Source organism: Giraffa tippelskirchi, chromosome 6, assembly GCF_054371585.1.
Source record: "Giraffa tippelskirchi isolate mGirTip1 chromosome 6, T2T-mGirTip1v1.2.pri, whole genome shotgun sequence".
NCBI classification, from domain to species: Eukaryota; Metazoa; Chordata; class Mammalia; order Artiodactyla; family Giraffidae; genus Giraffa; species Giraffa tippelskirchi.
The window spans coordinates 72,672,501-72,698,599 of NC_137280.1; the positions used below are offsets into that span (position 1 = coordinate 72,672,501).

A 26,099-nucleotide genomic window follows, 5' to 3' on the forward strand; every position below is an offset into this window, starting at 1 on the left:
CTACATATATACAATGGAATACTACTCAGCTGTAAAAAAAATAACAAAATTATGCTATTTGCAACAACATGGACGCTAGCAGAGATTTTCATACAAAGTGGAGTTAGAAAGAGAAAGGAAAATGCCATACTTATCACTTACATGTGGAATTTAACATAGGACACAAATGGACCTATCTATGGAACAGACTCACAGACATGGAGGACAGACTCCTGGTGGCAAAAGGGGAGAGATGGAGTGGGAGTCTGGGGTTAGTAGTTGCAAACTATCACATAGAGAAAGTATAAACAACAAGGTCCTACTGTCCAGCATAGGGAACTATAGTCAGTATCCTGGGACAAACCATGAAGAAAAATAACATATGTGTGTGTGTGTGTGTGTGTGTGTGTGTGTGTGTGTGTATCACTGAGTCACTTTTCTATACAGAAGAAATTAGCACAACATTGCAAATCAACTATATACCAATAAAAAATAAATTATAAAAAGAAAATGCATTTTGCTTCATCTTCATGATATGTCACAGTCATTATGGAATAGAATTACTAAAACCTGGGTGAAAAACAAACAAAAGGATGAGCATTGATAATGCACATGAAACCCATTACAGACAACAGCCAGGGCTCGGGGGTGAGGGGCTTCCCCTAGGTTCACCCTGGCAGCTGTGACTCAAAATTGGGGCCCTGATTCCAAGTCAAAGCTCTGACCTCACCCCCTCTACACACATACTGCCTGGATGATCTCATTGGAAGCCCCAGTGGGTAACATCTGACAGGAAATTACCCACCCAGGCCCACTTGCAAGAACCAGAGCTCCAAGAATCATATGATGACTTCATTGGGCAAAATACAGAGGGAAAACAGATATGCCTCCTGTTCTATTACTTAAATATCAGAGCCTGCCCCCTAAATTCTGACAAAAGCACTGCTTCACTGTGGAGATGCCCTGTTAGGATTCCTCTTCGCCCCCTGGCTGAGCTGGAACAGGCCCTTTCGGTGGAACAGAGGGGTCCTCTGCACAGTGGTCCTCCGAGCGTGGCTCTGGCCCAGCAGCATCCCTGGGCTGGTTAGACAGGCGGATTCTCTGGCCTCACCCTAGGGCCACGGAATCAGACAGACTGGGGGCGGGGCCTGGCCAGCTGGTTCAACAAACCCTCCGTGTGGTTCGAGTGCTTGCTCAAGTCTGAGAACCACTTCTCCGTAGTGCCTGAGTGCATGGGCACAATCCCCGGCTCGGCCACACAGAGACAAAGAGTCACCTGCACCCGGCCACATGGCAAACAGGCCTGAAAACAGGGACGACGGTATCTACCCCAAAACTAAGCAGCCAGTCCCGGCAGACACTTGTGAGTACAGGGGACTGCTGTTATTCCTAGAGGCTCTGCAAGTGGTTTTGGATGAAGTAAACAAAGAGAGAGACACCTTATACCTCTATGTCAGCCCACCTGGGACACGCTTTCCAATAACACCCTCCAGGCTTTCCGAGGCTTTGGGAGTTGCACAAGCCCTCCTGCGGTGGGGTGGGGGTAGGTGGGGGGGAGGTGGGGGACAGTGACATTTCCCAGCTGTCGGCCGCCCCTGGGGATAAGACCTCATTGCTGCAGAGGACGCAGAAGATGTCATTCGGTGTAAAAAAGTGAAAAACTACACTGGCATAATAGTAATTATACTTAACATTTATGAGCACTTCTTACCAATGGAAGTCATTTATTTTCACTAGTTCACTTCATCTGTGCTGTAACCCACCAAGGCCAGTAGAATTATAGTTGCCAGTTTATAGATGGGGGAAAGCAAGGGTTGCAGGGTTGAGTAACTGACTTCGCCAGGGTTACACAGCTGTTACGTGGCCAGGCTGGGATCTGAGTCCAGCCAGCTGGCATCTAGGGTCTGCGCCCTTGGCCTCTACTGCTCTCCCAGTCCAGCACTTACCCTTCCAATAAATGCTCTCACCCTCCTGTATGAAGCCCTTGGCCCTGTGACTGGGCCATGAGACTTGGCAAGAGCCTGAGTGTTAGATGGAGCTGGAAAAAGTGCATACTTTCCTATTCCAGCTCTGCCTGGGGCTGCGAGAACCCATGAACTCAAAACTTCCCCAGTGTGTCCTTCAGCACCACGGACAGGGTCTGTGGCACCTTTACTTATTCCAACTCCCGGCAATCTGCCCCAACCTACAAGGCTATTTGAGGACACATAGGCAGCTAAACTTATTTCCCCCTAAATCATTTAATTATGATAAAAATAGAAGGCACTCGACCACAGTTATCCAGCTCGATAACCATGAATAATGCACATTAAGGCACAGGCTAAGAATAGGAGATGGGGGTGCTGATTAAGCCAGTCGTGAACAAAGGGGATGAGACCTAGAGCTAGAGGCAAAGGGTATAAATACATCTTAGAAGTTTCACACATATAAACACACACATATAATTTATATTTTATGGCTCAGAGGCTCTATAATGTAGTCCCTGCCTAAAATAAGTTCCTCGGTTTTGAGGGTCAAGAAATCCCAGATAAAGGCATCTCTCTAGGGGAGGGCAGGGAACTGGCATTGCCCAGTGTGGTGTTAACAGTGGGGCATGTAGGGTCATACACGGTCCTAGCCACCCTCACCCACCACTCTGTGCCCTCAGGCGTGCCCCAGACTCCAAGGAGTTGCAGAGGCTGATACTCATAAACTGAACAGCGGGCAGATGAAAGCGGTCAATAAAAGGCTGATGTCATGATTCTTTCCACTACAAGGCACCTCTCTGAGACGACTCCAGACAAAAATCACTAAGTGCTGGCCACTGAATTCACCTTGGCTGCCAGTGCTAATGCCCCCAGGCCATCCTCTCAGACAGAATCTGTGACATAAAAGTGGATCCATCATCCCTTGCAAGGGCCCACGTCTTACCTACACCAGACCCCTGTGATATGTAGAGACAGCTGAGACCTAAGGACCTGACTTTTGGTCACTAGCTCTGAAAGGAGGTGCTGGTGAGAAAATCCATCAAGTAGCAGAGCCTATGCTCCACTCCTACCCACCTGGGCAGTCCATCTCCACCTCCACAAAATCCTCTCATCTCACAATTTCAAAGACCGCCTGCCTTTGAAAGACACCAAACAAAGAAACAGATCCGGTGGGAGAGACCGGGTCTTTCACACTGTGATGGCACAAGGTGGGTCTGTCGTGTTGAGATGAGAGAACTGTCACTGTGACAGCAGGTCTGACCATCCCCTGGAGTAGGGCCCCAGGCACCCCTGTGATGCTCATAGGAAGGGCTCCCAGCCAGCTCAGACTGCGGGCTCATCAGGACCGTGTGAGTAGCCACACTGCCACCCACCACTGGCTCTGCCCTACAAGCTCTGCAGGGGCCACAGTGATTCTCCGTTCTCTCTCTTCATCACCCACCCCGACCCCACCCCGGCCCCTCCACCCACCCTGACTCTCAGGTGTAGACAGGCGGGCTGACCCTGCTCTAAAGCTCACGCCCTTCACTGTGCCATCCTTCCCCCACCCTCCAGCCAGTGCCTGGCCCTAGACTGGGTAACTCTTACACTTTTGAATGAACCAGAGCTCATTATAGACTACTTTGCCCTCTTCCCACACCTTCTACAATGAAAACATCACTGTGTAAGAGTGTTTTCCTAAATCTTGGTGGCCTTTTCCATGAGAGCGAGAGAGATGGTGATGCCCTCCACCTACTCTCACTGCCCTCCAATACTTTGGCCACCTGATGGGAAGAACTGACTCGTTGGAAAAGACTCTGATTCTGGGAAAGACTGAAGGCAGGAGGACAAGGGGATGACATGATGAGATGGTTGGATGGCATCACCGACTCAATGGACATGAGTTTGAGCAAACTCCGGGAGTTGGTGATGGACAGGGAAGCCTGGCGTGCTGCTGTCCATGGGGTCACAAAGAGTCGGACATGACTCAGTGACTGAACTGAACTGAAAATTCTGTCTGCTACCAAGTCAACCAGCCCAATAAAATTCAGCTGAGTTTCTTCTACTTGCTCACATATTTTTTTCTGGGGCACCGCACTGTGAAACCCAAGCACAAAATCCATACAGTTTTATTTATTGCCAGACAAGAGTTCTGTGAAAATGCTGAAGAAAGGGCTTTTGGGTTGTTGTTGTTTGGATTTTTCTTACCCCACTACCAAGTGCTGAGTACAGAGTTGCTGACCCAAGCATGGCTTGGAGACACTTCACCCCGATTCCATCCTGTGTCTCCCAAAGGCCTTCACCATCTATAAGCTGTGATCCAGACTCCTGAGGGGGCTGTGAAGCCTGCTGCCTACCCTGTTCTTGGTTACTCTCCACTCTAGGGAAACTGAGTGTGTGGGGGTAGGTCTTCCCAGCGCCAGATCTGGGTTGCTCTCTGCCAGAGGGCCACCCACGGCAGGCTTTAGAGCTCCACGAACCCACCACTCTCTCCCATGTACTCAGTACTTGAAGACTGCCTCCTGAAGAAGCACTTGTCGCTCATTTATGGATCTTAGCAATAGTTTCTAGCAGACGAATGAAGGGAAGAATGATAAAAGACAGATTTTTATATGCACCTACCTAAGGGATTCAGGCAGGCGCTATCACAGGCAGTGCCAACCTCCTAAAACACAGCCCTAAGAGACAGGCATCAACGGCCCCACTTTACAGATGATGAGACTGAGGCTCAGAGAGATACCACCTAAAAGCCATGCAGCCACTGCAGAGCTAGGTCCAAACCAGGTCTGCCCAACTCCCCAAACCTGCTTTCTTTCCAACACATGAGCCCACGTTTGAGCACAAAACAAAAGCTTCCTTTACCCTTATTCCCCCATGTGCCAGATTCCCAGAGAAAAGTGGTGCACCCCCAAAGGGCAGAGAGCTCCCCAATATCGAATGAAACCCTGCAGAGGAAAACTGGATCAACACCCTGACTTCCACACACCAGAGGGCGCTGTGGGTCCAGGAAGCGACCACAATGCAGCCTCTCCCAGGTTTCCTCCCCCGAAGGCTCTGGTCCCCATAGCAGGAGGACCCTCGGAATGAAAAAGGAGGCTCACTGGACACCGCACAGTTTGGCCTTGTCTTTTTTTGCTTCTAAATCTTTTTCTCCCCGTGGGGCTCATGGACCACATCTTCAAGGAAAAAAGACTCTGTGCCCAGCTGTAGGAAACCTCACACCAATATCTTTACCATGATTATTCATTTATTTTGTCAGCATGGAAGGACGAAGGGTGGGGGGGCACGGAGGTCATCACCCCTCCCTGCTCTCCCTGACTCTCCCCAAATTAGTCCAAACCAGCTCAGAGCAGTGGCTCTACCCTATCATCATCATCTCCACCATAATCATCACCATCACCATCGTCATCATTGTCACCATCATCACCGTCACCATCACCATGACCATCATCTTCATCACCACCATCACCACCATCACATCACTGTCATCATCACCACATCACCATCATCACCACCACATCACTAGCATCACCATCACCACCACCACCATCATCACCATCACATCACTATCATCACCATCACATCACCACCATCAACACCATCATATCACCATCATCACCACCATCACATCACCATCTTCACCATCACCACCATCATCGTTGTCACCATCATCACTGTCATCACTGTCACCATCATGACCTCATCCTCATCACATCACTATCATCACCATCACCACCACCACCACCACCACCATCACATCACCATCGTCACCATCATCATCACATCACCATCATCACCACCATCACATCACCATCATCACCACCATCACATCACCATCATCACCACCATCACATCACCATCATCACATCACCATCACATCACCATCATCACATCACCATCACATCACCATCACATCACCATCATCACCACCATCATCACATCATCATCACATCACCACCATCACCATCATCACATCACTATCATCACCATCACCACCACCATCATCACCATTACCATCACATCACCATCACCACCACCATATCACCATCATCACCACCATCACACCATCATCATCACCATCATCATATAACCATCACATCACCATCACCATCACATCACCATCATCATCACATCACCACCATCACCATCATCACCAAGACAGAACTGCCAATGATGATGGGGTGACAAGAACAGCAGTGTGACCCATTATGAGGGCAAGGGCACTGGATGAATCCTCTGAGCAAACTCTCATGGTAGGAACTATTATTTCCTTGCCTATCTTTTATAGAAAAGGAAATTGAGGCTCAAAGTACCCAAGGGGAGACACACAATCAACATGAATTTGAAGCTCAGTCTTTTTGACCACAGATTCTGTGACCCCTCTACTGGCCCCTGGTCCTGGATGATGGAGGTCTGCATTTCAACCACCCATTCACTCCTTAGACAAGCACGGATTTAGTTGCAGATGTCTTCTAGACACTGTGAGGAGGGCTCGAGTCTCTTTTTCTCTTTCCATGTCCCCCACATCTGAGGTGTGGGCAGATCTTTTCAGGCAGCCCCTAAAAGCCTGCTTTTCCCTTTCCCTGACCCTGATTTCATACATATTAAAACACTGAGGGAGGGTCACCCCAAGAACCCCAGGGTGAGTATGGGGCAGAACAGGAACCAGAGAGGATGTTAATTTCCAAAACGAAGAGCAGAAGCATCCCAGGATGAAAGCGCCACACACCAGTCTTGGGCTGGGAGAGTTAAGGGGCAAGAGCTCCAGCAGTGCTTCAGCTGTGTGACCCTGGGCCAGTCACCTGCTCTGAGTCTCAGTTCGCTCAGCTATAGTATAAAGGGGATTCAATCAGCCTCCCAGCTTCCCTTCACCTTAGTAACCATCAGGGATTGTGTTTTCTAGCCATCTTACTAGCAGTGATCTTGGGCAGGTCACTTGACCCCTAAGCTAGTTCTCTCATCTGTGAAAAGAGCAGGGCACTGCTTTCCCTGAAGCACTGTCTGAACAGTGAGACATACAGCATGGGATACAGTTTACAGAGTGCCCGACCCTCAAAAAGGCTGATGCACATTGTCACACTGGTTAACTGTATCACCAAAAATTAAAAAAAAATAAAACACAGCAAAATTCACAGCAATATGATTTCCAGACACATAGGGCTCCTGTCCATTCAATCTGCTTGGTATTCTGCAACTGCTTTCGAGAGAATATTCAAGCAAAAAAGCCAGTCTGTGAAGCTCTTTCCAAGTGAGTCACCAGCGGCCTTCTCCCTGCCGTGGATTCAGTCATCTCCTTGACTCACCCTGGCCCCCTGCATCCCTGGAGGAGAAGCCGAGGCTCCGAGTTATGGAAGGTGGCCCCAGGGACTCAGGCTGGGGGTGGGCTGATGACCAAGCCTCAAAACAGCCACCTGCATCGGCCTTTATGCATCATCACACCCACTCCCTCGTTTCCACTGATGAGGAAGCAGGGACCCAGAGATGGAGGTGACTCACCCCAAATCGCACAGCTCATATGTGGCAGAATCTAAACTCAGACTTTACTAAAAATGCCCAACTGCAAGAGAATGTCAACCGAGGACAGAGCCAGGCGTGCCAGAGCCTCTCCTGCCAGCGCTGCGTGTGTGAGGAAGTGCCCCCACAGGGACTCTGACCCGGCAGCCTCAGGTCTGAGGGTAGTGCTGGAGCCTGGACTCCAGGGCACCAGGGAGGCACCTCTGGGCACCGAGAGGAGGCAGCCTGACCTGAGCTCAACCAGAACGGATGGGGCAGAGATGCAGCTGCTTCTCTCAGGAGAAGGGGAGCCTGTCAGTTTCTCCTGGTGACACTAACACGTGAGAAGGAGAGCACGTTACTCAGAGCTCAGGCTGGACCAGGACCCAGGCTGAGCCCTCTGACTTCAAGAGGGCTCCGGCGGCCCCAGTCCTGAGCCCGAGGAGCATCTGGGTGTCCTGTTAATACCCTGTGCTCTGGCTCTGGGCCCTCAGGAACCAGCATGCTGGCAACTATCAAACCAAGTTCCAGGTGCGATGCTTTGAGCCTACACAGGAACCGTGGAAGGTGGTCCATCAGTCCTGCTTCAGGCATCGGGAGACCTAGACTCTGACGGCAGAGCTGAGAGCAGCACCAGCCGCTCAGCTCTGCCGGGTGCAAAGCTCGCACACGTTATGCCGTCTGGTCACACTGTCTCTGGGCTTTGTATTCTTGTGCCGTAGTTCCTATGCATGCGTGCGTGTGCCTGTGCTTTTAATACAGGTAAACAAAGAGAAGTTCATTGTGGAGTCAATGAAGACACAAAGGAATATAAGGGACAAAATAAAGACCCTCACAGCTTGGCCACCCACAGACAACCAGAGGTTAACAATGGGGATTTGCTTCCTGAATTAATCTCTCTTCTACACACGCACATGCACACACACAATGTATGAGTCATGCTGCATAGATATTTTGCAATGTGGTTTAAAAATTAACAAAATATTATCTTCATTTTCCGGGTCATTAATTATCCTTCTAAATGTGACTATGTGTCCCTAAGTGTTATTGCGTTACAGAGCTGTGCCATTGTGCTATGGAGCTGTACAATGACGACTCATTCTACAGTGTTGTAGTTGTCCTCAGCAGATTGTTTCCAGATTGGCTTATAGATTTCGATGAGGGAAATGTGTGGCTATGTACTTGTGCACAGCCTCAATTTATCTCCTGAGAGTAAATCTCTAGACCTGAACGAACTAAATAAAAGGTACTCTACAGAGAAAATGGGCTGGGCATGTGAGACCTCTGTTTCCATAGTAACTTGACAGAACAGCATCTGCTTTACATCATCAACCCTACGGCAGGAGGTTGATGTGAGCCCCCCAGGGTCCAGTGCTCTGCATCCTGAGTCTGCAAGTGCCCAGACTCTGACAAAATGATCAACATGAATATATGCTGCAAAGTCTTGTGGCTGCTCTCCTGAGAAACGGGAGATGTAGCTTTGATCACTGACTGGTGTGAGTAGAAGATGGCATTTTTAGTGACTGTGTTTTATTGCTTCTTCTAGGGGGACACTTTAAGAAAGCATCCCCCTCTTTCCCAGAATCTTTCGAGTGTGTGCATCATCGTCACAACGGATGAAGGTTAGAGAAGGTGCAACATTCGTATCTGGGGAGCACGGAACAGGCCTCCGTCCCTCCATCTGTCCACTCCTGCTGCTGCCGCCTGCCATTCTGTCCCTCCTCACCTTCCTTTTGTGCTTCTGCAACAATCTCCTGACAATTCTCCAAGCTCCTCTGGTCTCCCCACTTCTACTGGTACCTGCTATTCAAACTTTCTCAGCACGTCTGATCACACACAGACCATTCTTCCCATCACTGCAAACAAGCCTGGACATGTTTTGATATTGAATGTAAAGCATGCTGGTCCTCAAATCACATCTGTAGCTCTGTATCCCACTTCCCAGGAGCCCCATGAAGTACCCTGTGCTCTAAGCACTGTGAAGCATCCATGACCTAGACAAGTCTTTCCCGCATCGCACTTCACACTGAGGCACTCAGCAAGGAGACTGCTTCCCTCCCACACAATTCTTACCAGCAGCATCATGGCACACACAACTCTCTTGAGCCCAAGGCCCTCATCCCAGTCCCAGGCCACCTCCATGGCCCCAGGAGGAATGAAACAACAGGGAGGTTCTTACCTTTTCACCCTTTTCTCCTTGCAAAAAAGGTCCTCTGCCCTGGAAGAGGAAAGCAGAAGACAGAGGTTTGCTACAGAGCATCTCCATGGCATGGCATCACACATGGCGAGTGTGCCTGGGATTCAAACAGTTGGCTGCTTTCTCATAAGCTCTGCCAAGGAACCTCTAAAAGTTGTCTATCATTCACTGAGTGTTGATTCTCATGAGTTTTATTTCATTTTCCCAATTACTCAATATGATGGTAGTATTCTTTTTTCCACATCAGCTTTTTTAAGATGTAATCTGCTGTTGTTTAGTTGCTAAGTCGCGTCTGACTCTTTGTGACCCCCATGGACTATAACCCACAAGGCTCCTCTGTCCATGGGATTCTCCAGGCAAGAATACTGGAGCGGGTTGCCATTTCCTTCTCCGGGGATCTTCCCTAGCCAGGGATCGAACCTGAATCTCCTGCACTGGCAGGCAGATTCTTTACCACTGAGCCACCAGGGAAGCCCAAGATATAATCTACACAGCACATAATTCACCTATTTAAAGTGTACAATTCAATTTAGTACGTTTATAGAGTTGTGCAACACAACCACAATCAATTTTAGAATGTTTCATCGCCTCCCGCAAAGAACCCCATGTCCATTAGTTGTCACTCCCCTTTTCCCCCACCCCCTGCTCTGGGCAACAATTAGTATGCTTTCTGTCTCTGTAGGTTTGCCTATTCTAGACATTTTTTTTTTTTACAGTTTCAGATCTGATGCTGTGAATAATATTTTGAAATCAACCTCGTGGGTATAGCCCAGATAATTAAACTGCTAGTTGCTCAGCTAAAGTCTCTAGATTAGTGGAAGAAGGCAGACGTTTTAACAAGGAGTTCTTTTTGTACAAACAGCGAGGCATGATTATGTATGTTTCATAAATGAATTTTGACTTGTACTCAGTTGTAGGTACTATAATTAGATTGACCAGGAGTAACAGTATTGAGTAGAATCTCAATCACAATCAAAAGGGAATCATTTCTTAACAAGCATATAGTAGCAATTAATACAGGTTACAGAAAGTAAAGTCTTATTAGACATTTTATATAAACGAAATCATACAATATGTGGGCTTTTATGACTGGCTTCATAGCCAGTGTTTTCTTAGCAAAGTGTTTTCAAGGTTCACCCTCCTTATGGCCTGTATCAAACCTCATTCTATTGCAGAACAAAATGTCATCACATGACTAAGACACATTTTATTTATCTGTTCATCAGGTGATGAACATTTGGGTTGTTTCTGCTTTTTGGTTATGATGAATAATGCCACTATGAAAATCCGTGGACAAATTTTCGTACAAACATGTGTTTTCATTTCTCTCGGCTATGCACCCAGGAGTGGAACTGCTGGGTTTTACGGTAATTCTGTGTTTAACCTTTTAAGGAGCGCCAGCCAGTTTTTCAAAGCAGCTGCAGCATATATGAGGGTTCCAATTTTTCCACATTCCTTGCTGTGCACCCGTTACTGAAAGTGGAGTGCTGACATCTCTAATCATTGGTGATTAATTATTTATTTCTCATTTAAATTCTCAGTATTTACTTCACGCACTCAGGGGTTCTGTTCTTGGGTGCATATATGTTGATAACTGTTACACATTTTTGAAGGATCAACATTTTTATCATTATAAAATGCTTCTCTTTGTTTCTATTAACTTTTTAAAGTTTACTTTCTCTGGTATTGCTATAGTCACTCCAATTTTTAATGTTTTCAATTCGTAGAATGTGTATTGGCCGCATTTTCATTTTCAGCCTATTTACATACTTGAATCTAAAGTATGTCTTCTCCAGACACAACACAGCTGGATCTTGCTTTTATGTCCAGTCTGAAAATCTCTGCTTTTTTAATTAGTTTGTATAATCCATTTACAGGCAATGCTGTTTTTGATATAGGTAGATTTACATATGGCATCTAACTTTTTTGTTTTCTATGTCTCCTGACTTTGTTCCTTTTTTTCCTTCTTTATTACTCTTTCCTTTACTACATGAGTACGTTTTTAGTGCAACATTTTAATCTCTTTAAGGATATTTTCACTATATACTTTTAAATTATTTTTCTTGAAGGTTGTTTGAAGTTTATCGTGTATGTCTTAACTTTTCAAGATCAACCTCAGACTTACACTAACTTACTTCCAGTGAGATTGAGAAACATACTCCTATGTGACCTATTCCATCTCCCCCCTTTTTGAGCTACTGTCATTACAGATATTTGTTAAGTACCCAGTGATACATCATCATAATTATCACTTTGAAGCTGTCATCCCTACACTCTGGCCTCAATTAGTTCTGGTGATGACTCAGCGATGATGTGATTGGGGTTTCCTTTCACATCGTGACTCATTTTTCTTCTGCTGCTTTCCCATTTTTTGTTTTGTCTTTTAGCATTTTTTATTGATATTATTTTCTTGGGCTCCAGAATCACTGCAGATGGTAACTGCAGTCATGAAATTGAAGATGCTTGCTCCTTGGAAGACTCCTAGACAGCATGTTAAAAAGCAGAGACATCACTTTGCCAACCAAGGTCCATATAGTCAAAGGTATGGTTTTTCCAGCAGTCATGTATGGATGTGGGAGTTGGACCATAAAGAAGGCTGAACACTGAATAACTGATGCTTTTGAGTTATGGTTCTTGAGTAGACTCTTGAGAGTCCCTTGGACTGCAAGATCAAAGCAGTCAATCCTGAAGGAAATCAACCCTGAATATTCACTGATGACTGATGCTGAAGTTGAAGCTCCAATACTTTGGCCACCTGACGTGAAGAGCTGACTCATCGGAAAAGACCCTGATGCTGGGAAAGATTGAGGGCAGGAGGAGAAGGGGACAACAGAGGCTTAGATGGTTGGATGCCACCACCAACTCAATGGACATGAGTTTAAGCAAACTCTGAGACGGTGAAGGATAGGGAGGCCTGGCGTGCTGCAGCCCATGGGGTTGCAAAGAGCTGGACACAACCTAGTGACTGAACAACAAATTGATACTATGTTTCTAAGGATGAATCTCCTTTTGCGTTTCTTGATTGGAGCTCCTGAGGCTTTCTGAGTGTGTCGATGACTATGCTTCATCAAGTTTAGGATGTCTTTAGACATGATTTCTCTGAATACTTTTTATGCTCCTCTCCTCTCCTGGTAACCATATTATGTGCCCACTGGTTGACTTCATAGGCCCCCACATTTCTCTGAGCCTCTTCATTTCTATTCATTATTTTTTCTCTCTGATCTTGAGTTTACATAATCTCCACTGATTTATTTTCAAGAATTCTGGCTCTTTCTTCAGCCAGTTCAAATCTGTTATACCTCTTTCTACTCTGTATTTGATGAGATATCGTCACAACACTCCCCTCTATTTCCTTCAGAACAGTTTCCTTTAGTTCTCTGGATATAATTTAACAGCTACTTTGCAGGCTTTGTCTGTTAAATCTGACATCTGAGACCTCTCGCAGGCTGTTTCTGGTCACCTGCTTTTCTTCCCCGTGTATGAGTAAGATGGGTGTTTCACTAGCCCCCACCTTGTAACACTGATCTGAAGGTTAAATGAGAAAGAATACTGTCAAACAGTACTCAGGTAACCAGAGCCAGGTACACAATGTACACTGTTAAATCAGCAAGTCTTCCTACTTCCGTGTTGCTTTGCACAGAGCAGGTGCTTCCTACCTCTACAGGAGGCAGATATACACAGTGCAGGTGAAAGGAATAACTCAGCAGGTGAGCACAAGACTCAGATTAAAACAGGTTCAAATCTCTCCTCTGACACATGCAGGCTCTGTGATAACAAGCGTATCATATAAGTCTGAAAATTCTGTATCTTTCATATCAGAGAAATGACGAGATTGTGTTCTGGAGCGGGATGAGTTGGGAGATTGAGATTGGCATATATATGCTATTGATACTATGCCTAAAGTAGATAACCCATGAGAACCTACTGTATAGCACAGGGATCTCTATTCAATGCTCCGTGGTGACCTAAATGGGAAGGAAATCCAAAACAGAAGGGATGTATATGGCTGATTCACTCTGCTGTACAGCAGAAACGAACACAACACTGTAAATCAACCATACTCCAATAACAATTTAAAATAAATGTTTCTAAGAAGGAAGGAGGGAACACACATGAAGCACTGGTGAAGAAGGGCAGACGGTACAGCTACAATTACGAGCTCTCAGATGATGACACGAAGGGTGGTATTTACCAGGCTAACTCATCTAGGAGAGTGACTCTGTCTTGTCTGTCTTGTCTTCAGGGAACCCCCTGAGCACAGAACCTAAAAGGAACTAGCTATACTCACTCTCATTCACTGACCACCTACCATGGCCCAGGCATTTTACAGACAAAGTTGTTACTTTCTTTACTTTGCTAGTGGAGTAAATGAGAGGTTAAGAGACTAACCTCACAGTCACGCAGCTAATGAAGACTGGAGCCAAGGACAATGGCTGGGGCCCACCTTCTCTGAATCTGTGCCATTGATGCTAGAAGATGCAGCTCCCATCTGGAGCATGGGATTCCGGGGGTTGGAGGTGGGGAGGTGCGGGGTGAGGCCAGAACGGTCGGGAGGCCCCTGTGCCCGCGTAGAGGGGTCCCCTACACTAGCCGTGGTGGAGAGGCCTTCACTCACCGTATCTCCTTTCTCTCCCTTGGGTCCAGGAGCTCCAACCGGCCCAGTGGCTCCCATGTCTCCCTGAGGGGTGGAAACCAGAGACAGCACTGGGTCAGGTCCCCCGCTCGGGTAGGCTCCCCGACACTGGCTGCCCACGGCCCATCTTGCCCCCATTTCCTGGAAGCAACTGGTTTTGTCACTGCAAACTGCACCATGAGGCCAGGCCTCCCACCCCCGGAGAGGGGAGAAGCATCTGAATAACTTCCCCAACCTCCTAATTCCAGGAGCCCAGGGCAGCTTGAGACAGCGAGTGGATGAAAGCCTCGCATGCTGGTCCCCGGGAATGGGAAAGGGAGATTCCACACATCCTACCAGACCCAGCTCAGGAGAGGCCCCAGGCATCCTGGAGCCCCCCAGGCAACTTCAGGGCCCCCTTCCAGCCCCGCTCCCCCTTCCCTCTCTCCCATCACCCTGTCAGGCCTCTTCCTGCTGCCTCTGAGTCCTGGGGACCCAGCTCCCTGTCACCCACAGGTACATCCTCGCATCCAGAGTGGACCCAGGTCCACCAGGCCACGCCTGCTGACATGACCTGAGTGACCTCTAGGTAAACGGAGCCAAGGGACTCACAAGTGTTCACGCAGCCGCCTACCCAGGGACGGGCTGGGACACGGATGAAGGGCCAGGACAGCTGACCAGACACAGGGCAGCCAGGCTCCCCTGCAGGCGGTGGGGCCTCCCACCTTGCCTTCTCTCCTAGGGCCGGGGGTCGGGCTCTGCCGCCCGCACACCCCAGATCTGTTCCACCACAGCCCAGACACAGTCATTCTGTGAACAGTCGCTGCTTCAGACAAACATTTTCTACTTAGAGGCTCACACAGCCCCAGACGGCTCTGCTCCCTTCTTTCACCTGACAGCCAGCCGAGGAGTCAAGGCTACAGCCTGGGGGTGCCCAGTGAGCAGAAACCCCCGCTCTCCTCTTTGCAGAGAACACCGGGTACCCTGGATCCCCGAGCTGCTTGTGTGTGTGTGACTGTGTGTGTATGTGTGTGCACATGCGTGCACGCCCGTGTGTGTGTCTATGTGTGTCCTCTCCATCCTAGCAGACTGGGAGAGGGGAGCAGGGTGAGAGGAGGGGAGATGAAGGAGATACATACAGAGGAAGGAAAGAGGGAAAAGACAAAAAGGGACCTTAGCAGGCGCTCCACAGTGGTTTGCTGAACTTGAACATCATCCATGCAGGTGAGGGAGGGGAAGAGGGAACTAAAGGGGGAGGGGAGGGAGAGGAGGAGAGTGAGGTAGGGAGGACAGAAGGGAGGCATCCCTGTGTCCCCACCCTTACACTCAGCCCCTCTTTCTGACACCAGACCAGGTGATAGCCACTGGGCGACGCTGACCTCTGCCCTCAGCCTCTGTGTGACCCACCCCCAGGGGCAATCCACATCTTTCCGGCTCTCAGCTTTCTGAGACCAAAACCATGATGGGAGATGACAGCCCCGTCCTGCTCCATAAGTGCTGTAAACCTGGGCAGTGGTGGAGAGAGAGGAGGCTGGTCCCCGAATGAAGAAGGGGGAGCCCCCTGGGGAGACACCTGGTTTTGAGCAATTGGTGAGCTTGGAAAGCATGCACAAAAATAATTCCAACCAATTTAAACAAACAGATCGCAGGTGCTAAACAGACTGTTTGAAGCCCAACCCCCAAAGTTTCTGGAATATAGAGGCCTGAAAGGAAGGATGAAGGGTTAGCTGACTGCAGAGAACTGAGGCTGTTGGAACAAACAGGATCTGAGCCTGGGCGTGAGTGTTCCACCTCCTTCCAGCGCACACTGTCAAGCTGAGAAATGGACCTTCTGAGCTGTGAGGAGACTCAAAGGTTCCGAACTTCATGGCACTTGCTCTGTTCTTCCATCTCAACAAGCTCAGAAGAAAAACCCCACAGGACAGTAAACTAACACACCACTGTTTTGGTTATTTTTTTTTCTTTCTTACAAAGAGAGTAAATCAAAAGATCCTCGGGCTCAAAGGACTTGTCTGTGGCTCCAGTACTGACCTTTGGGCCGGGGAGTCCCACGGGGCCATCGAAGCCCTTCTCACCCTAAAGGAAGAAAGGCAAAAGAAACAAGTAAGGCTCTGTCTTAATTTCCCCCTTCTCTCTTCACTGGCGGGCGATCCCTGGCACAGGCTCGTAAGCCAGTCTCTTAGTAAGCCACATGCTGATCAGTAAGCTGGACAGAGTTCACAGCAACTGGGAGCTCCTGATCCCGAACTGCCAACCTGCATGGGGAGCTGGGACCTAGCCTCCAAACACAGCTCCTGGTGGAGAGACCATCCTTCAGTCGACAGACGCCAGCCTCAAACTCTGAGGAGCATCACCCAATAATCCATTCCATCCCTCGCTTCATACCCTGCCTGGATCCCACCTTCCCATCAACTCAATCACGATTTAATACACTGGCTGAAAATACACACATGGAACGACTCAGTCTTTGCCATCTGGAATTTATGAGCTTATGGAAGTAGAGACAGGAAGACAGTCTTCATCCAGTATGATAACTGCCACAGTAGATGGAAGGAGAGACAGAGAAAAGGGTCATAATGTCACGCGAATAGCAGGTGCTGGACAAATAATTATTGAACGGATGGATGTGAATAATGGAAAGAAGGATACAAGGAGGGAAGGAGTCAAAAGGAGGGGAAGGGAGAGCAGGGAAGCGGGGCCTGGAGGAAGGAAGGAGGAAAATCAGACAACAATGCGATGAGAAAAGGGTTCTCTGCGGATGTCTTGAAAGAAGAGCAGGCATCAGACAGACAAAAAGGAGGGAGGGGGGAAAAGGTGTTCTAGGCAGAAGAACCTACACATGCAAACTCCAGAAGGCAAGGAGGATCACGACCCCTCCACGGAACAGGACACTCCTGCCTGCCTGGAAACTGGGAGGGGAACGTGAAGTGAAATGAGGCGAGAAGGGCAACTGGGAGCCACGAGGGGCTGCACAGAGGGGGAACAGCTGGGGGAGGGGATCCGGAAGCTAAGCCGAGGTCAGTGGCCATCTAAAGGGTGTCTGTGAGCTGGGAACGGGGAAGGCAGGTGGTAAGAGAGGACGGACGCCTGCTTGACCCCCGACTTCCCCGCAGGGGTCCCCACCAGGGCATGGCTCCGGGAAATCCTGACCTGGGCAGAGCCCCACTGGCCGCCCTCCCTGGCACAGTCTGCGTGCCGGTGCGCCAAACCTCACATTGCTGCAGTTACCCTTCTCATTTGGGGTTTTTAATGGAGAACAAAGACTCCAAAGGATTTGGGTTTGGATGGCTGCTTTTGTTATGACACTGATGGGTGAGAATGTGATCAGCATGTCGTCCGTGGCCTGAAGCCCTGAGTGTGCCCAGGGCGCCGTGGAGGAGGAGGAGCCCTGCCCGGCACCCTGTGGGCACCTACTCTCACTTCCTCCCTAGCTTCTCCCAATCAGAACCCAGCACCAGGCCAGAGGTGCCCCACCTCACCGACTCCCCAGAAAAGCTTCAGCTCACCGCATGACTGGGCTGGCTCCTCAAGGCCTCCCAATAGGTAGGGCCATGGTCTGACCACCCCACCTGACTGAGATCTCCTTGGGGGCCCTCTGGGAGGAAAGAAGAAAGGAGAGAGTGAGGGACAACAGAGGAGAGGGAAGGTGGTAGGGAGGAGAGGCTGCCACGACAGGCAGGTTTAACGAAACAAATCTGTTGGGAAATTCTTTAAGTGTGTTCACTCCAAGTAACCTCAATCACGATTTTGTATCCTGGTCTGTCTCCCAAGACCCCTGAAAAGTCGGGGGCACCCGCCACATGCCGGCCTCCAGCTGGGAGGGGTAGACAGAGTGATGGCTGTGCTGAACACTGGAGACGGAGGGCCCTGGGGCCACCCGTCCAGCAGAGCCTCATGGAGACCAACTCCAATTTGTCATCCTGGTGTTATTTGTTTGTTCTGCTCCAACAGTGGAAATTTTTTTCTTATTAAGAAGGCCGCTGGTCTACAGAAAAACAACAGATGAAGGCCCCAGGCATCCAAAAAGACATTTTATCTAGACAAAGAGGAGGTGGTGGTGCTAGTCAGAAATGCACTGGGTTTTAAAACAAGAGGCGTTAAACTCTATTCCTATACACATTTAGATTACACAGCACGGCCAACAGAGCATAGAGGGGTGAGGGTGGACCCCACAGAGCCACCTGAACCCTCTGCCACTGCCCTGCTGACACATAGTCTCAAAGCAAATCTGGCTGTTTAGTTGCACAGGAGTGAAGAAGACATCAGGAGGCAGACAAACTTTGGGAAGATGTCATTAACTTCAGGAAAATGTTCATCCCAGCAGGGTCTGAGGGGCTCCCCTCCCAAGGCCCACAGAGATCCGAAAGAAGTCCCAGGAGCAAGGATGTCCCCAGACCCAAGAGTTACCTGGGGCCTGGGGTCATCCTGCCCTGGGAGCCCACATGCATGATGGGAAATTCCCACCTCCACTGCTAGGTCTGTGAGCTCTGAGCCCACTGAGTTCTGGGGCCCCAGGCCTGTGGCTGAAGGTGGACTGTATACCTTTTCTCCAGGTGGGCAGGAGCAGTTGATGGTCTTCAAAAACCCGATCTGCTCACTGCCGGAGGTGGGAGGCGGCTGGGGCGGGGGGGAGGGTTCCGTCAGCACGGTCACCTGACACTGGGAGGAAAGCACAGCGGTCAGAACCTGGCTTCTTGTCCAGCACCCTGGAGGGCTTCCCTGTCCAGGCCAAGGGGAGCAGGGAACCCTGAGGAGGCCGGAGCCTGAGAAGGACGGGCAAGTATCTGACTGTAGGTCCTGGCGCCCCGAGACCTCAGAGTCAGATGGGCATGGAGTCAGGCTCGTCTGGAGTCAGACGAGCCAGCCGGTCTAGGCCCCTCCACTGACCTCTCAGCAGCCTGCGGGAACCGCTTAATGTCTCTGAGCCTCAGTGTTAACCTCCGCAAAATGGGGACAAGGGCATTTTCATCATAATGCGGTGAGAAGGGTTTAGTGGGACTGAACTGAAGCATTGAGCTCAGAGTCTGGAAACCAGGAGCCCAGCAAGCGCTGGATAATGACTTATTTCCCTCCCTTCTTTCCTCCTTCCCTTCCCCTCCCCTGCCTCCCTCCTTCTTTCCCTTTGTTCTCTCCTGATTTAATCTGTCCTCCTCCCTTTCCTCCCTCTCCTCTCTCAACAGCCAGGCTCATCTGACTCTGCAGCCCCACCTCTGACAACGACCGCCTCTGGGTGCCTGTGCCCGACGGTCGTCCTGGAACAGGACACGCTGACTGGGTGCTCACTGCACTCAGGACCTGGGCCAACCGAGCACGGTACGGGGATTTTAGCCTTCAGCCCTGGAAGGCAGGACTACTGAAGCATCCTTGGGATGGGTACTCGGTAAAGAGAGCAGAGAGGAGGCACCTGGGCAGAGGCGGAGGTGGGGAGGGCCCAGGACAGGCAGAACCGCATGGAGGGTCCAGGCATACCAGGCAGTCTGGTCCGGCCCGCTGTTCCTGACCCCGAGCTGCCTCCCCAATCTTGCTGATGAGCCCAGAGCGCCAGCAGCACCGAGGCCATTCTCTCCTGGGGACAGGGGCCAGCCTCTGCCCCTCACCACCCAGAGCTGGGCCCCCAGGGCTGCTGACTGAGGCCGGAGGGACCTGCTCCCCCAACCCACGCCCCACCTGACCAGGAACTGGAGCCCTGGTGATGAACACCGGGCTCCCTCCCAGGCCCCATGCTGATGGCAGGTGTCCTGATTCTGCTCCCAGGCCCTGACATCCCCTCCTCAGGGGGTCACGGGGAGGAAGTCAAGGAAGTCAAGGGCCCATCTCCCCCCCAGGCAGTGTCTTTGCTCACCGGACCCGAGGGGATGTCACAGCAGGTCTCCAGTTCCGAGTGTCGGGAGTCACAGTAAATCACGACCCGCTGGAGGTCAAACTAGGAGGGGGAGTGAGGTCAGAGATGAGTTTGGGGGGCTCGGAACCCAGGCTCCCCACTGGTATCAGGCAGGCCCCGCTCAGGGATCCAGCCCACTTTCTCCTTGGGGTCCTGCGTGGTGGTCTGATCCTGAGCTGAATGTCAAAGGGAGCCAGTGTCATCTACCGACATCCTATCCTTCCAAAAGTACAAGCCCCGCGTGCAAGGAGAGAGTGAACACAGGCTAGGAGCAGCGTCTCCTGCTTTCCGTGTGTTGGGCCCTCGCAAGCCCCTCCTCTCCCCGCTCACTGCCACTGCGTTCACTACAGGCTGGGCTGTGACGCAGTCACCAAGTCTCCAAAGGGTCAGCATGTTCCTCTTTTCAACTCTTCAGCATCTCCACAGGGTGTCTTAACTGAACTTTTTTCATATCACAAATCTGCTTCTATCACTATCTTCAATACCACTGTGCCCTTAATATAAAGGGGCTCTATTACCCCATTTTCTCCAAGAAAGCACACCTGGAGAGACACCAGCATATTCAAAACCCAAGACCTGTTAGTTATGATGGTAAAACATCAAGGCAATCTAAACACCCACCAACAGGAGAACAAATAAGCAAAACATACACTAAAATAAAGTATTATGAAGCAGCTAAAATGAATAAAAGCTTAGACACATAATTTTGAGAGGAAAAAAAGCAGTATGTGACTATACTTGCTGTACATTATTATATACATTTCAAAATATCCAGCACACATCCAACACTACATTCGATCACAGAAATGCAAATACATGAAAAAAAAAAAAAAAAAGAAAGAAAGAAATGGCTTTGGGAAGAGCTAGCTATCCCAGATCATGATTTGTTTACAGCTTGGCAAGCGAGGGACACTTCCAGTCAGAAGGATAGAATGACTTCAGTTTTAAGACGGTGCGTTAAGTGTGTGTGTGTCTGTGTGTGTAGGTGTCTGAATGCATCTCTAGAGGAAAAACTTTATTAAAGAAAGAGGAAAAGAGAGACAAAGGAGGAGGGAAGACAAAGAAGAAAGAGTGATGAAATGAAGATGGAAGGACAGCTCTTTCCAGCTACTGAATCATTCCCGGTTAACATCCCGGGATAGTGGAATGAGGATGCTTTTTACTTATTTCCCACATACTTGCCTATATTTTCCTAATTTCCAACAATCAGAGAAGGGGAAATAGTCTATTTAAATGTAAAGGAAACTATATAACTCTACCTACCCATCAATTTTGGCTACATATAGAAGTAAATGTGGCTCAGCAGTAAAGAATCTGCCTGCAATGCAGGGGACACAGAAGATGTAGGTTTGATCCCTGGCTCTGGAAGATCCCCTGGAGGAGGGCACAGCGACCCACTCCAGTATTCTTGCCTGGAAATTTCATGGACAGAGAAGCTTAGTGGGCCACAGTCCATGGGGTCACACAGAGTCAGACACGACCCTGCTTGACGAGCTTGAGTGTGATATGGAGATATATGACCCACGTCCCCGGTGCAGAGCACAGTGCCTGGCACACAGTAGGTGCTCAGTATATACGATAAATGAGTAAGTGGCTATGTCACTGAATGAGTGAATGAACGACGGGACATGGCAGTGTTCTGAGTTGGGGTCCTTGCTCCTAAGACAGCCCATGGTGATGACTTGATAAGTGATACATGCAGGCATGGGGGCACCCGGCTCCTTAGGCCCCTCCCCGGTGACCCTGTGACCCCGAAACTCACGTCGACGGGCACGCTGTCGTAGAGGCGCTTGCCGATCACCGTCTTGCCCTGGATGTCGATGTTTTCCCGCTCCTCGAGGGGCAGCGTCTGCACCAGCGCACAGTCGACGTACAGGGAGACGTGCTGGGCCTGCACGCTCAGGGCCACCTTGTGCCAGTCCCGGTCGAAAAGGTCATGGACCCGGGGGCCCCGGAAGACCACCCTGACGGCGTCCTTCATGGCGCCCACGGCGTTGTACTCCACGGCCTTGTTCTCGCCGTCCAGCCGGATGGACACCTGCGGAGGAGAGCACCAGGGGCCCCGTGAGCTGCATGGGACCGAGGCGGGCGAGGACAGTGGGGAGGGGAGGTCGCAGAGTCAGACCCTGGCCGTGACCCTCCCCAGCTGGTCAGCCTCGGGCACATCGCTTCCCATCCCTAAGCCTTGGGGTCCTCCTCATTACGATGCTATGACTGACATCTGCCTTTTACGCTGTTCTCAACCTTGTACTGGAAGACTTGAGCTCACACGTTAATCCAAAGGTCAAAGTCTCAAATGCCCAGAAGGGGCCATGCCGGTAAGAGCACATTTGTGAACCTGCAAGTGTGCATGAGGCTTGAGTTATGAGACCGACCAGAAACCCTGACTGGTGTCAGTGTCCTTTAAAAGCCCAGAGAACAAGACTATTTCCAGATGCCAGGTGCCAGTCTGTGATCCATCCACTAACCTGTTCTCTCTCTCACCTTAAGGATGGAATTGAAGCCCCAGCAGAATACAGGGAACTTGCCCATCTTGTTCACTGGATTACCCCCTAGCCTTTTGCAAAATGCCTGGAAAACTGGAGGAAAGTTTTACTTCCCTCCTACACCCAAACTGGCAAGTTACTTTTAAGCTGCGTGACCTCGGGCAGGTTATTTAACCTCTCTGTGCTATTTCTTCATTTGTAAAACAGCACCAATGATAGTGCCAACTTCATAGAGTTGTTACAGGGATTTAATGAATTTACAGATATGTAAAACATTTACAGTACTTGTTATAAGTCAAGCGCTATTCCATATATCAGCTATAATAAATCAAGCAAGTTCAAAGACACCACTGCAGTGCAGCCTTCTCTGAGACGCACATATAACTGGATTCTAACCTGGTCATGTGCTCTCACATCCTCAGGCATGTTGATTTATTTTTTGATAGCACTTTGGGTCAGTACATGAGAGTATCTCATTCACTTATTTTGTCCACCTGTTTCTTGCCTGCCCCACCCGATCTTTCTAAGCAGGCACTCTGTCTCTGTCGCTCATCTCTTTAACCTCAGAAGCTAGGACAACACACGCCACACAGTAGCACTTGATAGAAAAGGAATGAATGAATGGAAGCTCTGAGGTTCAAGGAAGGAGCCCACTGCCCTGCAGATCAGCCAGCGTTCAGGACATCACCCAGGTGTTCTGGTTTCTCCGTCTGGGCTCCAGGTGGGCTCAGTCCAGCCAAGGGGGACCTAAGATTTATTATTTTTTGCACTGTCTGGTTGTATGTTACAATTACGGTGAGAAATAAAACTATGAACCCCTAATAACCTGAAACTTCTCGTGTGCTGTGCTTAGTCGCTCAGTTGTGTCCGACTCTTTGCAACTCCATGGACTGTAGCCTGTCAGGTTCCTCTGTCCATGGGGATTCTCCACGCAGGAATACTCGAGTGTGTTGCCATGCCCTTCTCCTGAAACTTTGCATATATATAATCTAATACTTGTGATTAAACCTAGTCTGCTATTTCTTGAAATTGGTTTCACCTGTTTGAGCCTTGAACTCTTGAGGACTTGGGGAACTTCACAAGGCCATGAGTTTTTCTCCGATGTTTCTAGTTCTTCCAGCACCATACAGAGCAGAAGAAGGCCTGTCAGGCCCAAGTCCTGTGTCTACCAATCTGAGCCAAGAGGCCTCAGGAAGACAACCCATGGGTCAGATCCATCAGCAAACCCTGCTGGTTCTATTTTCAAAATACATACCCAGAATCCGATTTCTCCCCAGTTCCCCACGACTGCTTGGTCTGAGTCAACTTCATCTCTCGCCAAGAGGACAACGGTCTCCCAGGCTCCCTGTTCCAGGTCTGCCCACCTCCCAGCACCCGGTTTCAGGTCCCTGCACTGGCTGCCCACCCGGTCAGGAGCCTCATCTCTAAGTATGCCCCCCTCCACCCCTGCTCCAGAGCCAGTCTCCTTCCTGGCCCTTTATCAGACCTGGAATGAGTGAGTGTCCCTCAGTTTCTCCCAGTGACATGCCAACGGTCAAAGGTGGCTGTAATCCTACATGGGGTCATGGAGGTAAATATAGCTAGGTCCAGTTACAGGTCTACAGGTCAAAGAGCACAAAGGAAGGCTGCTCACAACACTCTGCTCAGAGATCATCTGCTACTTGGCTTCTGCCCAATTTTCCTGGGTCCAGTCAGGATTTCCCCAGAGCATGGCTGAGGTGGCCATCGTGGCATTTCCAGGGAAGGGTCAACCCCGAGGCTGGTTATATGGAAAGGGACTGCCAGGTGCCTCTCTGAAAAGGCAGGTTCTGACTGCACGCTTCTGCAGGATTCCAGCCTGGGGCGCATTCTGGCAGAAGAGGAGGGGGTGGACATGGCAGAGGGAGCACACACAGCCCTGCAAATGCCATGAAGGAAGAGGACCCAGACTGCGGGGGCAGTGCGAGCTCGCCCACAGGAATGTCGTGGCAGGCGCCCAGGCCCACAGCACCGGACCCCCCAGAGCTGGAGATGTGCGTGTCTGCAGACGGTGGATGGGGGTCACGGTGCGCTGCCTGCTCTCTGCAAAAACAGCCTCCGGAGCAGACTCTCACCTCCTCCGTCCAGCCTCTCGTGCTCAGGAAATCATGCCACCGGGCAGCCAAGCCTGACTGCACTCTGCACCCGTCTGACCAGGGACGCTGTAGCAGTATCATTCCACAGGACTAGCTGATGGGGACCGGAGCCAGCAGGGCACACTCGTCAAAAGACAGACTTGGAGTTTGATGGCCTGGGTTCCAATACCACCTGCCTCCATCGTGACCTACAAACACCAGGCAGACGCTTAAGCTCACTGCGATGCCTCCTCCTCTTTGTAAGATGATAACAGCAGAGCCTATTCATGGGGTGTCTCCAATGGCTCAGATGACAAAGAATCTGCCTGTGATGCAGGAGACCTGGGTTTGATCCCTGGGCCAGGAAGAGCCCCTGGAGAAGGAAATAGCAACCCATTCCAGTATTCTTGCCTGGAGAATCCCACTGACAGAGGAGCCTTGCAGGCTACAGTCCATGGGGTCGCAAAGAGTCAGACATGACTGAGCGACTACCCCTTTCACGGTTTTCATAGGGTGGTTATGAGGAGTGAAGACGGATCTCTGAAGCACTCAGAACAAGCCTGGGCTCCTACTGACTGTGTGTGAGTGTGGGTACAACGTGTGCTTGGGGTCAGGGCTCAGCTTCAACCTCAGGAAGGGAGCTCAGCACCACGGAGCAAGTCCCCTCTCAGCGAGCAGCCCATAAGAGTGGCTGCCATGGTCCTGTGGCTTGAGCATGCTTTTGTTTTGTTTCAATTCCAAATGAAAGTACATCAGTGTCTCCCAGATGAAGATGAGGCATGTCTCAATACAGCTCATACATCCAGAGGGGACAAGGGTGAATGACAGACATGGCTGGTCCATGAGCTCTGAGAACGAGGGGTTTGGGAATTGCATCTCAGATGAACGCATCGTGCTGACAGTCTGGGTCTGGAGAGAGGTGGGCCCTCACTCGGCTGCCTGCTGCTGCTGGGCTGTCCTAGCTTCACAGGAACGAGAACCAGAATGCACCCGATGTGGGCAAAGACAGGTTGCAGCGCTCCATTCAAGGTCAAACCAAGGACAACCATAAAAACTGTATTACACATCAGGAAGCATCTTAGATGCTTTACAGACATCACTCCGTACGATGCCTCCACCAACAGTTCATGGGAGGTGCTCTGTGTTCCAGCTAAAAACATCAGGACTCAGAAAGCCAATGTGGCTCAGAGCCCGCACCAAGGACTAGACACAAAGACTGAGCCCCAGTCGTGCCGACTCTGAGCTGGTTTCCTCCACAACATCACAAACATGCCGCTAACAGAACATGTGCTACAGGACAGCAGTGCTGGCCGCCACCTCCCTGGCTGGGCTGAGGGTCCCTGAGACAGGAACTAGCCTTCAGCAGACCAGGGTGCTGGGCACTTGCCCATCAGGGGAGAAAGGAGGCTGCA

At 50.0% G+C, this 26,099-nt stretch overlaps 1 protein-coding gene across 1 annotated transcript in view; it reads right to left on the bottom strand.

Moving 5' to 3' along the window:
* Positions 1-26,099, bottom strand: part of COL22A1 (collagen type XXII alpha 1 chain) — a 219,550-nt gene that overhangs the window by 137,547 nt on the left and 55,904 nt on the right. Inside the window, exons 7-12 of the mRNA XM_081502987.1 lie at positions 21,871-22,146; positions 20,070-20,150; positions 18,770-18,886; positions 16,259-16,303; positions 14,231-14,293; positions 9,598-9,636 (exon numbers count right to left, since the gene is read on the bottom strand). Of these exons, the coding sequence (XP_081359113.1) occupies positions 9,598-9,636; positions 14,231-14,293; positions 16,259-16,303; positions 18,770-18,886; positions 20,070-20,150; positions 21,871-22,146 (621 nt within the window). The remainder of the gene's footprint in view (positions 1-9,597; positions 9,637-14,230; positions 14,294-16,258; positions 16,304-18,769; positions 18,887-20,069; positions 20,151-21,870; positions 22,147-26,099) is intronic.